Source organism: Lepidochelys kempii, chromosome 16, assembly GCF_965140265.1.
Source record: "Lepidochelys kempii isolate rLepKem1 chromosome 16, rLepKem1.hap2, whole genome shotgun sequence".
NCBI classification, from domain to species: domain Eukaryota; kingdom Metazoa; phylum Chordata; order Testudines; family Cheloniidae; genus Lepidochelys; species Lepidochelys kempii.
Window position 1 is genome coordinate 15,346,932 of NC_133271.1, and position 14,569 is coordinate 15,361,500.

The 14,569-nt window shown below is 44.1% G+C and overlaps 1 protein-coding gene across 6 annotated transcripts in view; it reads left to right on the forward strand.

Moving 5' to 3' along the window:
* The window catches only part of COL27A1 (collagen type XXVII alpha 1 chain), a 294,861-nt gene that overhangs the window by 50,397 nt on the left and 229,895 nt on the right, over nt 1-14,569 (forward strand). For 4 of the 6 annotated variants that reach the window (XM_073314249.1, XM_073314253.1, XM_073314252.1 and 1 more), the window contains exons 1-2: nt 4,288-4,370; nt 5,807-6,106. In XM_073314249.1, the coding sequence (XP_073170350.1) occupies nt 6,051-6,106 (56 nt within the window). In that variant the 5' untranslated portion in view covers nt 4,288-4,370; nt 5,807-6,050. Of the gene's footprint in view, nt 1-4,287; nt 4,371-5,806; nt 6,107-14,569 lie in introns of those variants that run through there. The other 2 variants (XM_073314250.1, XM_073314251.1) reach the window with 1 other exon arrangement.

Here is a 14,569-nt window from a genome sequence, read left to right on the forward strand (position 1 = left end):
CAGAAAGTAAAGGAGCAAATGAATCATTCCCTCATCCACCACCTAAAAGTTTTGAGTTATAAACAGCTTGGGCCTGATTGTCCCATCAGTTGTGGGAAAACAACTCATGATGAAGTTAATGTGCAACTGACTGGGTAATTGGGCCTTAATATGTAATAAACCAATATTTGGAGAGAAAGGGTGGGAGTCTGAAAGTGAGGCATGTAATTGTAAAGATTAGACTTACTGTTCCTTTAGAACTGGAACAATCTGTTACAAAAAGCACCAGAAACTACTGCTGCAAAGAGCAACGCAGAATATTCTGGTTCCTGTTATGAATAAAGGATGAAACAAAGGTTGGTGCTTATATATCACTCCCTGGGGTGATTATCTCACCTTTACAGACTATGTTAAACGATGGATACAGGACGCCCTGGGCCAAGCCCTGCCCCGTGCAAATTCAGTTGACTTCGATGTCCTGTGGCATGTATCAGACCAACAAAAGGAGGTGAGATGGGATAAAAAGCCTTTTGCCTCTAGGTCAGTGATTCACATCCAGCCCAGGATGCCAGAGATCTAAACTATTTTCCCTGCTGATAAGTTTGGTGGTTTATGTGAAATTGAGCCTCATGGGTATCAAAGCCCACTGAGCAGGTGCAGGATCAGGGCTTAAATGAGCCACCCTGGAGACTAAGGTTTATATAATTACCAAACAGGTATTGCGTGGACATGGCAAGCTTCATCCCATACCAGTGTACTGTACTAGTGATCTAGAGGGACGATCTATAGCACAGAGAGGAGAGTTCAGTCTCCATGGCTCATTTCAGTCTTCATCTCCTTTGGTCTTGCAGAGACTGCTTAACCTCCATGGTGGTAGCTTTTTATGATGTAGACTAGAGTATGTTCAATGTAATATAAGTCACCAAACAACTTAAAGTCAACAGAGAAACAAATTTAGATGTTTGCTAACCCGGGCTGGATTTGAACCATCAACCAAGAGGGGGTGAAAGCCACTCTATTCCAGCTCACCTTCTTTTGTGGTCTGATACATGCCACAGGCCTTTCCTGTGCCTCAGATTTCAGGCTGCCTATGCCCTTTGCCTGGTCTTGTTGCAACTTTAAATCTGAATAGGGCACTTAGCTAAAATAGATCTAAACATATCTGTGAATTTCAGGGTCAATAAGTGATTCAAGATGCCTTTCAGAACTTGTACTAAGATGACTGGCTCAGGTAAAAATGCACTGTGATTCAATGAGAACGTCATTAGGACCAAGCCAAACTGGAGGAGGGCAAGTCCAGGTTAGCTTCTGGAATTCAACTTCTGCTTGAAGTCAGATACTGTCAGTTGTATAGCACAGCTGTAATGCACTCTTTCCTGTCACTCCTGGGCATTTTCTCACTTGGTCTACACAAGAAGCAAGGGAATGAAACGATTTTAATAAAAGCCTTATTGCTTAACCAGATTCCAAGTTATGGATCCAAAGAACAGATGGGTAGTGATTCTCTTGGAAGTTATCTAAATATGGACAAATATTTTAAATACTCTATGTATTCAACCAGTAATGATTACATACTGCATTTTTTTTAAGGCATACTTTTTGCAAGGTTAAAATCTCTTGTATAAAAAAAACCTTATGGATATGTCCTTAAATTATTTAAATAGACTTTTAAAAAGATGGAAAAATCCAGTGCACTTTTCACTATTTGTGGTGTGTATGTGGTTTTGGTGGCAGTTGTTTCTTCTTCGTTTCTCAGTTTGGCTAAGTAACGAACCTAGAATGGTAAACTTCAGTTTTGTTTTTGCTGAGTTTCAGTTTCTCATGCAATGCCACTATGCTGAGGGATCTGAATTCGCAATACCTACATTATTTTAACTTTTATTGTAATGACTTCCATTGAAATTTGGTTTAAAAAAATCTGTGAAGTTATTTCTATTCAGACTGTTTTTGTAGCTTCTCCCTTTAAGAACAAAGTCTAAATTCTGAATCTCTCTTTCATTGGCAGTACGTATTGCTGATATGGTACTGGGACTTATTTTATCTAAACTAATTTACCTCTCTCTACTTTTAAGATCACAATACTGTGATTGCATCCATGTCCACATCCTACAAATGTTTATCTTTGTGCTTAGCTTGCTTTTATATGACTACTCATGTGATTAAAGAGAAGCTTGTGAGGAAGCATTTGCAAGATTGTGTCCCAAGTCTATTTCATTTGAAGTCCTAGAGAAACTGCTGTGTATCCCAAGAACTGGGAACTGCTGTGTTAATAATGTGCCAGTGCGATCTATGCATATGTTTCTACCTCCACCTTTCTTTAACCTTTGCTGTCTTTTGTTTTGTTTTGTTTTTTGTTTTGTTTTATATTATAGCACTGTCCTGAAAAGCATCACCTTGTTCTCTTCCCACTGATGGATTTTTGGGGAAGGAAAGTTTGGTAGAGTTAATGTTGACTGGTCTTGGAGGGGATGTGCATTTATAGGGGCAGGAGGAAGAAAGGTGTGTTTTGCATTTTAAGAATGACCAAATGTGTCATTTCTCTTAGTGATTAAGGTCCAATCCTGCAAGCTGATCTTCACAGTTAGACCCTTGCTCCCATGACTTCAGTGGGTTGCTGCATGAGCTTTCGGGTTTTCTGGGCAAAGCAGCTTGCAAAGGGTCAGGTCCTGAATTGCTCATATGGTAGCAATTATCTGGATGTGTTTGTACACATTTAGATGTCTGTACATTGCTCTTACTCATATGCCTCATGAAAGCTTATGCTCAAAAAAATTTGTTAGTCTCTAAGGTGCCACAAGTACTCCTTTTCTTTTTGCGGATACAGACTATAACGCAGCTGCTACTCTGAAATCTGCCTTCTGTGTGAGAGAACAATGAAATGTGAGATCATCTGAATCTGTCACTGAAATAACTGAATATAATGAGCTTGTTTCCACTTTTGGTTGCTTCGAGCCTTCTCTTAAAACAAACAAAGAAATTAAATGCAAACACTTCAGAGCAAAGTTATAGATGAGACTTCACACCCCATAGAAGTGAGGTGATACAAACCATAGTTCCTAGAAGCAACTGTAACTTGGCCAAATTGCATACATATATTACAGAAGAACAATGCTCAGCATATACAATAATAGACCATATATTTTATGTACGAGGGGGCTGAGTTATGGTAGAAACCATAATTTTGGGCCAGATTTTGAGATCTTTATTCAAACAAAACTCCCATTGCTCAAGAAAGGTTCACAGAACTTTGACTTGTGCATCTATCTTATTGTTTATGGCATTGTATCCAAGTATTTAAGGTGGTTTAATGTCAATATCATTTGCAGCCAGATTTTCAAGAGCGGCCTCTAATGTGTGTGCCTTCAATTTGGGTGCCCATGCCCAACTTGAGTTACCTTGGGTCTGACATTCAGAGGGATCGAGCATCCACAGCTGCCACTGATTTCCATTGCAGTTTGGGCTGCTCTTATAAATCAGGCTCAGGTGTCTCATGTTGGAAACCCAAAACCGTTTAGTGTCTGATCTGGTGAGGTGTAGCGTGCCCTTGATTCCCATTCAGTGAAGAGCATCTTGCAGGACCTTATGCTGCAGTGGGTCATGTCTTCCTGTCTGCCTTGTGCAGTTCTAAACACTGTCAGCCCTTGATAATAAATAGGTGTTTTATATTTAGTATTTTGTGTCCAGTTCTCTCTAGCTTCCCTGCTGCATGCCTTTATCCTTCCCTCCCCAGTCCTCCTCTGTCTCTCTCCACTCTGTGTGAGTGCCACCCCAACCCCATTCCCTTTTGGGATGTCACTGTGTCCCTAAGTGATACTCTATGCCCAGCCTTCCTCAGTAGATTCCTTTGTATGTTTCAGTGCAGTGTGGACCCTGCCCCCTGGAGGCTGGATCCTGGCTCATTAGCTGAATGTTTGCTGAAACCGGACACCTGGTGCACTTGAGCCAAGGCAGAGTCCCTGGCTGCAGCTATTTAAAAAGGACAAGAGCAGTCTTTTATAATTTCCACCTCTCTTCACATCAGAAGGCTTCTAAGCTCCATGTTCCTTCAAGGCCAGTGCCTGGTCCCAAACCATCTTCCCCACTGACCCACAGCACCATCCATGAGCCGCCAACAGAGCAGCAGCCCTGGGAAAATCTCTCTGCAAAAATCCTGGGACAGGATTATCTGTTGAACTTGGGGGAACAGAAACTTGCCAGGAAGGTTTGGACCTGTCAGGGCCAACGACCCAAGGAGGCGCTTGGTGCTGTCTGGCCCTCAGCTCAGAAGTCATGGTGTGATTTAAAGAAAAAATCAGAATCAGAATTTTTTTTTTAAGTTGCTGGGACAAATGAATACAAATGAATTTAGGGTCTGGAAGGAGAGATTGCACAACCTTTCACCTCACCACAAAGTAAGTGTCAAAGACAGAAAGCAAAGGGTGGAAGGGAGAAAACATTTGAAGAGGGGAGGGGATCAGGGAAAGGGGACAATAATCCAATGAGCTGGTAAACTGAGGCTTAGGGCAGAAAACAGAGCAGAAAACAGCTTCTTAAAGTGTCCGACTCTGACACATTGTAGTTTTAACTAGTAAGGGTTCTAATTTCTATGCAAGCCACCTGGGTTACAGTGAATCTAACAGCCAATCTCTCCCTCCCTTCTTCCCCCTCCCCCATGTACTCAAGTGATTATTTGCCTGCCCTGACCTTTTTTTTTTTTTTTTAACTGTTACACGTGCTCGACAAAATGCATGTCTGGAACACTAACATAGGTCTATACATGGGAATTTGGGAGAGTGATTCATACTTCACTAACAGTAATTAGAAGGGGGACCTCATACAGCTGGAGAAGGTAGCACCTTTGAGATCACTCAGTTTTCTGCTTTATATGCACAGAATCATCCAAAGTTTCCTTTCTAATTATACAAAGCTTTGGAATGATGACTTGTGACTCTTTAATTTCTAAAGAGACCCTAGGTAAGAATGACATCAATTCCTATGCTCTGTATTTTGTGCGCTTGAGTATGGGTAAAGAGGGGTGTGGGAGACAGAGAGCGTGGAGAGGAGAGAGCTCCTTGCATTTCAATCACCTGTTACATCAGCTTGCCTGCTCCAAAAGCAGAAAATACAGAAAGAGGAGAGAGGGATAGCGGTGCCTTTGTGTGGATGACTGAAGGCCCTAAGCAAGAATCTAAACTGCCTCTTCAAAGCACTCCACAAAAGAAAAATCTTTAAAGTACCTTTGACTTTGCTATCAGATGGGGAGAACAGTTGAGGCAATTTGTGGGTCAGTCCTACCAGAGGTTTTCTTTTCAGGTTTTCCATTCCTGGTGAAAGATGAAGGGGTCGGTTTGAATGTAACCTTTGTTAATTTCCCTCTATAGGCCAGAGAGGGGTTTGAATGGAGTTTCTCTATTTATTTTCTCCTGGGATAGACTGGAAGGGGTTGGTTTCTTTCTTTCTTTTTTTTTTTTTTTTAAGTGCTTCACTTCAGTGTTACAGAGGAGGGCAGCAGAGAGAGGCAGCAGAAACATCCTTAAATAATTTTCATTTCTCAAAATCTGCCTTTTCCCCTCTTTTCTCTAAGTCCAGAGAAGAGTTCGTGGGGGCTGGGAAGCACATCTGCATTGCAAATAAAAATAATTCTGATCACCACCACGCAAACAAACAAGTAACAGCTCAGAGAGAGAGAGAAAAAAAAAACACTTTCCACCAAGGACTTTGGAAATAAGAGATCACAGAAGTTATATTAATAGTAAGGAGGAAAATAAGAGGCAAGAAATACAGCGACCATGGGCCACATTTTTTTCCTAGCTTGTACTTTCTGTTCCTCTCTCTCCTTTTTCCCAAGGTAACTGCAGTCTGCCGAGAGGGAGTTAAATGGGATTAAAAGCTCTGTGTAAGCAAAAGGACCCAGAAGAGAAGGAGGGAAGGAGTTGGCCGTGCGGGCCAGGGGGTGTCTTTGGCACAGCTGAGCCCCTTAGAGAGACAGAGAGCTGAACTCCTGGGAAGGATGCACCCACAAACCAGCCTTTTCCCCTTTTTCTGATGGATCGCTGCAAAACTTGCCCGAAAGAGACAATGCACTAAACGTGATGGAGCCGGAATCAGAGCCGGTCTCCAGACTCAGAGCAACAGCAGCAGCCAGGGGGTGAGTAAAAACTCCTAACTCTGCCTGAGATGGGGAAAGCAACAACCGGGGGGGGGGACGAGGGGGGCCCCTCATACAGTGTGGGGCCTGGGGGGAGCGAGCCGAGGAAGAGAGAGGACTCCGCACGGGAAAGAGCAGCGCTCTGCTCCCGGGTGGCTTGGGATGGGGTGGGGGAGACATTCCTGCTCTAAGCAGGGGACGATGTGAAAACTGCCAGGCTGCAGAGGAGAAGGGGCTGGGAAAGCGGAGGCCACGCTACCCCAGACGGGGAGGAAAGCGGCCAGGAGGGACCGGAGCTGGGCAGCAAAGGACGAGGATGAGGGGTGGCTTCCTCCTACCCCGTTCTTTGATTGGGGGGGGGGTAGGTGGGGGAAGGGAGGGAGCTCCCGGCTTGGAACCGGAGGGGGGGGGGAGGAAATGTATCCGCAACAAATGCAGAAAGTATTAATCTCCTGTTCCTGAGTGGGAACAGCTTCCAGCTCTTGCTGGGAATGGGACCCTCAGTCCCTTCCCCCATTTAAGTGTGCGGGGCCTTATACCTAAGGCTTCCTCTCTCTTCTCTGAACCCCCTCCCCCAAACCCTCAGTAAGGGGCTGCAGAAAATGGATCAGAGCTTTGCTTAGAAACTTGGGGGTGGGGAGGGTTACTTTCCCACTGAGGCTCACTAAGAGACCCCCGGTGTCTCCTTTCCACACCTTCTGGCCCAGTGAAGGGTTAACCGGAGGCTTGCGCTGTCGGATGTGATGATGATTTACAGATACTCCCTTGAAGTGCTGGGGTTCTTTTCCCCTAGCAGTTTGGAAGCCTTGTGTACATCTCCTTGTGTTGCCAGCCAGATTTATATGGCGTGTCTGAGATGGGAGAGGGCGGTGGGGAGGCGTCTTGTGCACCCCTACTCCCCCTTGGTGTCATGCCCAGCTTGCTTGGCTACATGCAGCTTGCAACTTGGATGTGACTTCTAAAGAGAGAGCTGCCTGCTTCCTTGTAGGCTGTGTGTATAACTGTGTGGAGAGGTGGGTGGTTTCTCCACAGGGAAGGCTCGGGCTAACTGTCCCTTGTGAGCCCTTGTGTGTTGATATATATGAAGACTGAATGGGCATGTTCCCTTTTCGCCCAGGCTTTTCGGTCTTCATCCCAATCACACCTTGTGAATGCTGGGCGTACTCTTTAGAGAAACGCCTGCTTAGGTCTAACAGCCTGTGGATGGGAGGGTGTGACTCTGATCCATCTGTCAAAGGTGGAAATGTAGGAGGGGAGAGAGGGGCAGTGGAGACTGACTGGAGGGACTAGAGCAAAGGGAGAAGGCCCAGAGAGAGATGTTTGGCAGGGCAAGGTCACCTTACTGGGCACCAGCTTTTAGGCATGATAACTTATCACACCATTACTGTTCCTGTAATGAGGACACAAAGGCTACAAATCCCAAGGAGCATCCAAATCCTGCTGAGGAAGCAGTTAGCACAGCAAGAAGCTGCAACTGAGGGAGGAGAGTACAGCATTGTAGCTCGCTGAGTATACTACTTATGCTAGTTCTTCAGATGTCTGATTCTCCCAGAATAATGGTCTCCTTTAGTTAAATACCTTACAAGGGTGTTGCTGATAAGCATGTTGCTCATTCTTTCCCTCCTCGCAGAGGTCGCTTGCAACCTTTCACGTTATCCCCGAGCTTTTTATTTTGTTCTGTTTTATGTTGATATTTGCTCCGAGAAGGCTGTGACTGTAAAATATACCATTTCAGTAGCTGGATGTACATGTTAAGGCCTCTAGTCTTAGTAAGCATCCCATTCCCCTTGAGCATGCCTGTATCCACACATGGCAGGACATTTTGCATTCAAGAGTTGCTCATCTTGGAAATGGTTTAGTGCAGGGATTCCCGAACGATGGTACCTGAACCCTGGGCGGTATGTGAGCTTGATGTTCCCTCCATCCACTTCACAGCAATTTTTTAAAGAAGATGGTACATCAGCCATTGGTCTAGTGCATTCACACAGCAACGCTGTTTTATAATGGAGCCATTCTGGCACATTCACACATGGTGTGATTGTACGAGTGCATTGTCATACTCCTGATTCACCCATTCCAGTGTGGCCAGAACCATTGCTGCCCGCAGTGGTTAATTTCCAAAGGTGAAACGTACAATGCAGGATGGAGTTAGACTGGATTGACTGAGCCAGCAGTTATTGCCTGTGGTAGGGTGAAATAAGTGTTGAACGCACTGGGAGAGCTAATAGCCTCATCCCAGTCTATACAACCAGGGGGACACAAGGAAATCTGACAGACGTTGCGAGCTTAGCGACCTCTCATCAATGGTTTATTGCAGTGTCTTTTCAATGTACGCAGGGTCTTGGAGGCTAGAGAGCAGGTTTCTGCACTCTGCTGCTGATTGATTGAATACATCAGAGCCACAGAAACTTCATGGTCTTCTTCAGCCACAGCTACATCTGTTCAATTGGATCCAGGCAGCACAGGTGCCAACTAATGACGACGTAGGAGGCTAGCCTAATGTTTCTGCAAGCCTCTTCAGTGTGCCTGTTCTGTGACCCAGCACTTCTGCTTTGGCATCCTGGAAACATGCTTCCTTGTACTTGTTCGCATGTGTTGGCCCTTCATGTGCCAAAACAAGAATACCTCAAGACTGACGCTCAGCATTCACCTGCAATGCTGGCTACCACCAAGGCAGACTGTAATGCACCAATTTTTTTTAGAAAACCTAGAAAGATCATTTTGGGTGCCAGCTTGTATGTAACAAGAAATTACTGCCCCCGTCACTCTGTGTAGACAATTTCATGATAGATCATGGCACCACAGGACAAACTGAACAACATGGAGACAACCAGCTGACCCTGTGTTGTACATATGCACTGGACAGTTGGGGACAATCAGGAAAGCATAAGATCTAGCTCTGTAGATTCTTATACCATACCAAGTGGTGTGATATCCTAGGGGTAAGAAGCATTGCCTAATGGATAGGGTACAGGACTAGGGTTACAAAGATCTGGGTTGTTTCCAGCTGCCAACCATTTGCTGTGTCAGCTTGGGCAAATCCCTTAATCTACCCTCTCTTGCCTTTGTTCCCTACATGTAAAAAGTGGTTGGGAAGGAGACTTCCGTACCTCATACTGAGGTTATCATAGAATATCAGGGTTGGAGGGGACCTCAGGAGGTCATCTAGTCCAACCCCCTGCTCAAAGCAGGACCAATTCCCAATTTTTGCCCCAGATCCTTAAATGGCCCCCTTAAGGATTGAACTCACAACCCTGGGTGTAGGAGGCCAATGCACAAACCACTGAGCAATCCCTCCCCCTAAATCCATAATGGTTGAGAGGTGCTCAAACACTGTAACAAATGCTGCAGAAGTACAGTATCTAACTGGAGATGCCCAGTCCAAAGGCAAAAAAAGACACTGTACACCCTTGCTCCCGCCCCCCTCTCCCAACCAGGCTAAGTGTATTGGGGTCACAAAAATAAATGACAGACTTTTATTTAGATGACAGTGAAAACAAATGGGAATTCTATGAGCCTTTGCCAAACCCCACTGACAAAATCAAAGAATGCAAAGAGGCTTGTAGGAAGAACAAAATAGATGTTTGGTGACAGACTATGCTTAGCACTTTTTTTTTTTTTAAGGGTTCCAGTTACATAACTGAGAACACAAAAGAAATGAGCTTATTGAGTGTTGTCACTTCACACAAAAGCAAGGTCAACAACCAGGCAGATAATGATACTGATCAAAGAGGAGCCCAAGGGTAAAATGCTGTTGCTGGTCCTCTAAACAGCATTTGAGTCATAACAAACTAATGTCCTGTCCTCCATTTAGTGATTGAGGAGCCAGATCTTCAGCAACAGGAACTCTAAAGGAAGAGAACTGAATTAAGTATTAAGAAAAGGAGTACTTGTGGCACCTTAGAGACTAACCAATTTATTTGTCACAAGTACTCCTTTTCTTTTTGCGAATACAGACTAACACGGCTGTTACTCTGAAACCTGAATTAAGTATTAGTGTATTAAGTATACTGACATGTTTGTCTAACCTGTTCTTAAAACTGAGCAATGCTAGGGATTCCACAACCTCCCTAGGTAACCAGTTCCAGTGTTTAACTGTCCTTAAGTTAAGGAGTACTTGTGGAACCTTAGAGACTAAAAAATTTATTTGAGCATAAGCTTTCGTGAGCTACAGCTCACTTCATCGGATGCATTTCTGTAGCTCACGAAAGCTTATGCTCAAATAAATTTGTTAGTCTCTAAGGTGCCACAAGTACTCCTTTTCTTTTTGGGAATACGGACTAACATGGCTGCCACTCTGAAACCTGTCCTTAAGTTAGAAAGTTTCCCCTGATATTTAACCTAAATATCCCTTGCTTCAATCTTAGCTGATTACTTCTTGTCCTGCCCTCAGTGGACATGAAGAACAATTGATCACCATCCTCTTTATAACAATATTTTACATATTTGAAAACTGTTATGTCTCCCTCTTAATCTTTTCTGGACTGTACAGACCCAGTTATTTCAACCTTTCTTTATACATCATGTTTTCTAAACCTTTTATCATTTTTGTTTCTCTCTACTTGACTCTCCAATTTGTCCACATCTTTCTGAAAGTGTGGTGCTCAAAACCAGGTGCCGTGCTCCAGCAGAGGCCTCACCAATGTCAGGTAGAGTAGAACAATTACCTCCTGTGGCTTACAAACAAGACTCTTGTAATGACCCCAGAATGACATTTGCCTTTTTCTCAATAGCATAATGTTGTTGACTCATCTTCAGTTCGTGATCCACTATAACCCACAGATCTGTTTTTGAAGTTCTACTCTCTAGCCAGTTATTCCCCATTTTGTATTTGTGTTTCATTTTTTTCCTTAAGCATAGTACTTTGCACTTGTCTTTATTTAATTTCATTTTATTGAATTCTGACCAATTCTCTAATTTGTCAAGGTCACTGAAGAACTGGATTAGAATTCTCAGAGCGCTCGCAAGCCCACCCAGCTTGGTGTCATCTGCACATTTTATAAGAATACTCTCTCCACCATCATCCACGGGTTCACCTTTAGGCCTGCTTCACAGAAAGAATTGAATTGTATCTATATCTGCCCTACTTCCTGCTTCAAAATAAATTGTAGCAACAAAAAGAGACAATCCCCCTAACTCAGCAGATCCAGATAACTTGCATCCAAGAGTTTTAAAAGATTTGGCTAGAGTGCTTGCTGGACCATTAATGTTGGTTTTCAGTAATGGCACATGGAGTTCCAGAGGACTGAAAGAAAACTAATATTGTGCCAGTTTTTAAAAAGGGCAAATGGGATGACCTAGGTAATTATAGGCTTGTCAGCCTGACATTGATGCTGGGCAAGATAATGGAGTGGCTGATATAGGGCTTGATTAATAAAGAATTAAAAGAGGACAGTGTAGTTCATGGAAATCAACATGGAAATAGATCGGGGTGAAAGTAAGTCTAGTGACTTACTGGTACGGGGCTGGGCTGGGGCCGGCTCTGGCCTCTGGAAGGGGCGGGGCCTCGGGCGGAAGGGGTGGGGCCTCGGGCAGAAGGAGCGGGGCTGGGGGAGGTCAGAGCCAGCCCCGGCCCATCCTGTCCCGGCAAGTGCTTCCTTCTCCCTGCCCGGGGTAACAGCGGCAGCTGGAGGCTCTGGCAGCGGTTTAAAGGGCCCTGGGCAGTAGCGGCGGCCGGAGCCCTGGGCCCTTTAAATCGTCCCTGGAGCCACACCGCCGCTTCCTCAGGACTCTGGCAGCAGGGCTCCGGGGACGGGGTTCCGGCCGCCACTACCGCCCCAAGCCCTTTAAATCGTTCCCGGAGCCTGCCAGAGCCCTGGGGAAGTGGTGGCGGGGCTCCGGGGACGATTTAAAGGGCCCAGGGCTCATCCGCCAGGGCCCTTTAAATCGCCGCCCAGCCCTGCCACCGCTGCCCCAGGGCTCCGGCAGCAATTTAAAGGGCCGGGGGCTCCAGCCGCTGCTGGGAGCCACAGGCCCTTTAAATTGCGCCTGGCGAAGCCGATTCACCCCGGTACGGTGCACTGGCTCTTGCTAGTATGCCGTACTGGGGCGTACCGGCTTACTGTCACCTCTGAAATAGATCCTGTTAAACTAATTTGATACTTTTAATGAGATTAAAAGTTTGATAAAAGTAATAGTGCTGATGTAACATACTTAGACTTCTCTAAGGCGGTTGACTTGGTACTGCATGACACTTTGATTAAAAAAAGGAGAATTGAGTGTGCCATTGTGAATTGAGAGTGTGCCATTGTGAATTGCCATTGTGTGTGCCATTGAGAATTGTGTGTGATATAAAATTAACAACTGACTAACCGATGTCTCCAAATGTAATTGTAAATAGGGAATCGTTGTCAAGTGGGTGTGTTTCCAAGGGGGTCCCACTGGCCCGATGCTATGTAAGATTCTTATTAATGACCTGCAAGAAAACATAAAATCATCACCTGATAGAACTTCCAGATGACACAAAAATTGGAGAAGTAAATAATGAAGAGGCCAGGGTGCTGATTCAGAGCAATCTGGATCACTTGGTAAATGAGATGCAGACAAACCATATGTGGTTTTAATACAGCTAAATGTAAATGTATGCATCCAGGAACAAAGAACAGCGGCCATACTTATAGCATGGGGGACTCTATCCTGGGAAGCAGTGATGTGAAAAAGATTTGGGGGCTACAGTGGATAATCAGCTGAACATGAGCTCCAAGTGTGACACTGTGGCCAAATGAGCTAATGTCATCTTGGGATGCATAAACAGGGGAATCTCAAGTAGGAGTAGAGAGGTTTTATATCTGTATTTGGCAGTGGGGCAACTGCTGCTGGAATCCTGTGTCCAGTTCTGGTGCCCACAATTCAAGAAACGTGTTGAAAAATTTGAGAGAATTCAGAGAAGAGTCTCATGAATGACTAAAGGATTAGAAAATGTGCCTTATAGTGAGAGACTCCAGGAGCTTAATGTATTTAGCTTAACAAAGAGAAGGTGAATGGGTGACTCAGTTACAGTCTATAAGTACCTATAATTGACATGGGGAACAAATATTTAATAATAGGATCTTCAGTCTAGCAGAGAAAGGTATAGCATGATCCAATGGTTGGAAGTTGAAGCTAGACAAATTCAGACTGAAAATAAGGTGTAAATTTTTGACCATGAGGGTTATTAACAATTAGAGCAATTTACCAAAGTTTGTGGTGGATTCTCCCTCACTGGCAATACATAAATCAAGATTGGATGTTTTTCTAAAACAGTGGCTCTCAACCTTTCCAGATTACTGTACCCGTTTCAGGAGTCTGATTTGTCTTGCGTACCCCCAACTTTCACCTCACTTAACAACTACTTGCTTACAAAATCAGACATAAGTGTCACAGCATGCTAATACTGAAAAATTGCTTCTTTTCTCATTTTTACCATATAAGTATAAAGTAAATAAATTGTAATATAAATATTGTACTTACATTACAATGCATAGTGTATAGAGCAGTATAAACAAGTCATTATCTGCACAAAATTTTAGTTTGTAATAACTTTGCTAGTGCTTTTTATGTAGCCTGTTGTAAAACTAGGCAACTATCTAGATCAGTTGATGTACCTCTGGAAGATCTCTGCGTACCCCTGGTTGAGACCCACTGTTTTAAAAGATCTGCTCTAGGAAGTATTTGGGGAAAGTTCTATGGCCTGTCAGACTAGATGTTCGCAATGGTCCCATTCTGGTCTTGGAATCTGTGAACTGCTGTTTACTAAAGAAAATCAACTCTATTCCACTTTGATTCATAGGATGCATCCATGGCTCAAAAATGTCAGAGAAGCTGGTGTTTGTCCTATTTTTAGGGATGTGCAAACCCCAGCTATTTGTCGGGAAGGATGGCTCAGTGGTTTAAAGTATTAGGTTTGAAATATAGTATATTGGAAAAAGTGGTTCAAATCCCATCAGAGTCAACTCAGACCTTCAGCTGTAGTCTTCTGGATATGACCTTAGAAAATGAGGTTCTGTGTATGCTCTACATGTAGAGCCCTGCAAATCTGCGGATATCATGAGTTGGATGCAGATACAAATTTTGTATCCACACAGGGCTTTTGTAACACCACATGGACACTGTAAGAGAGGGAGTCTTGGTTGAAATTTCCTCTCCATTGTCTGTCTACTGTGTAACTGCCACTTTCCAGCCCAGTGAAAGCTACTGTATAAGTGTAAGGTATTTAAATTGGGCTTTAAATTAGAGTTGTCTAAAGAACCAGCGCCATACTGTCTTTCTGCATGTCCTATTCTAGGCTTTTATGAAAGAAAAGCATCTTTGTAATGCTGGGTGCTACTGAATTGCTGTTGCCAGTGTCTGAGGTCCCACCCCATGTGAATGACTCCTCTCTTTCATCTTGCTCTGTTGAGGCACTCTGATGTTGCTAGGAGCCACCTCCTCAAGGAAACAGCAGTTTTTTGGTCCATCATAGTTAGACAGATGTTGCCAAAGCTG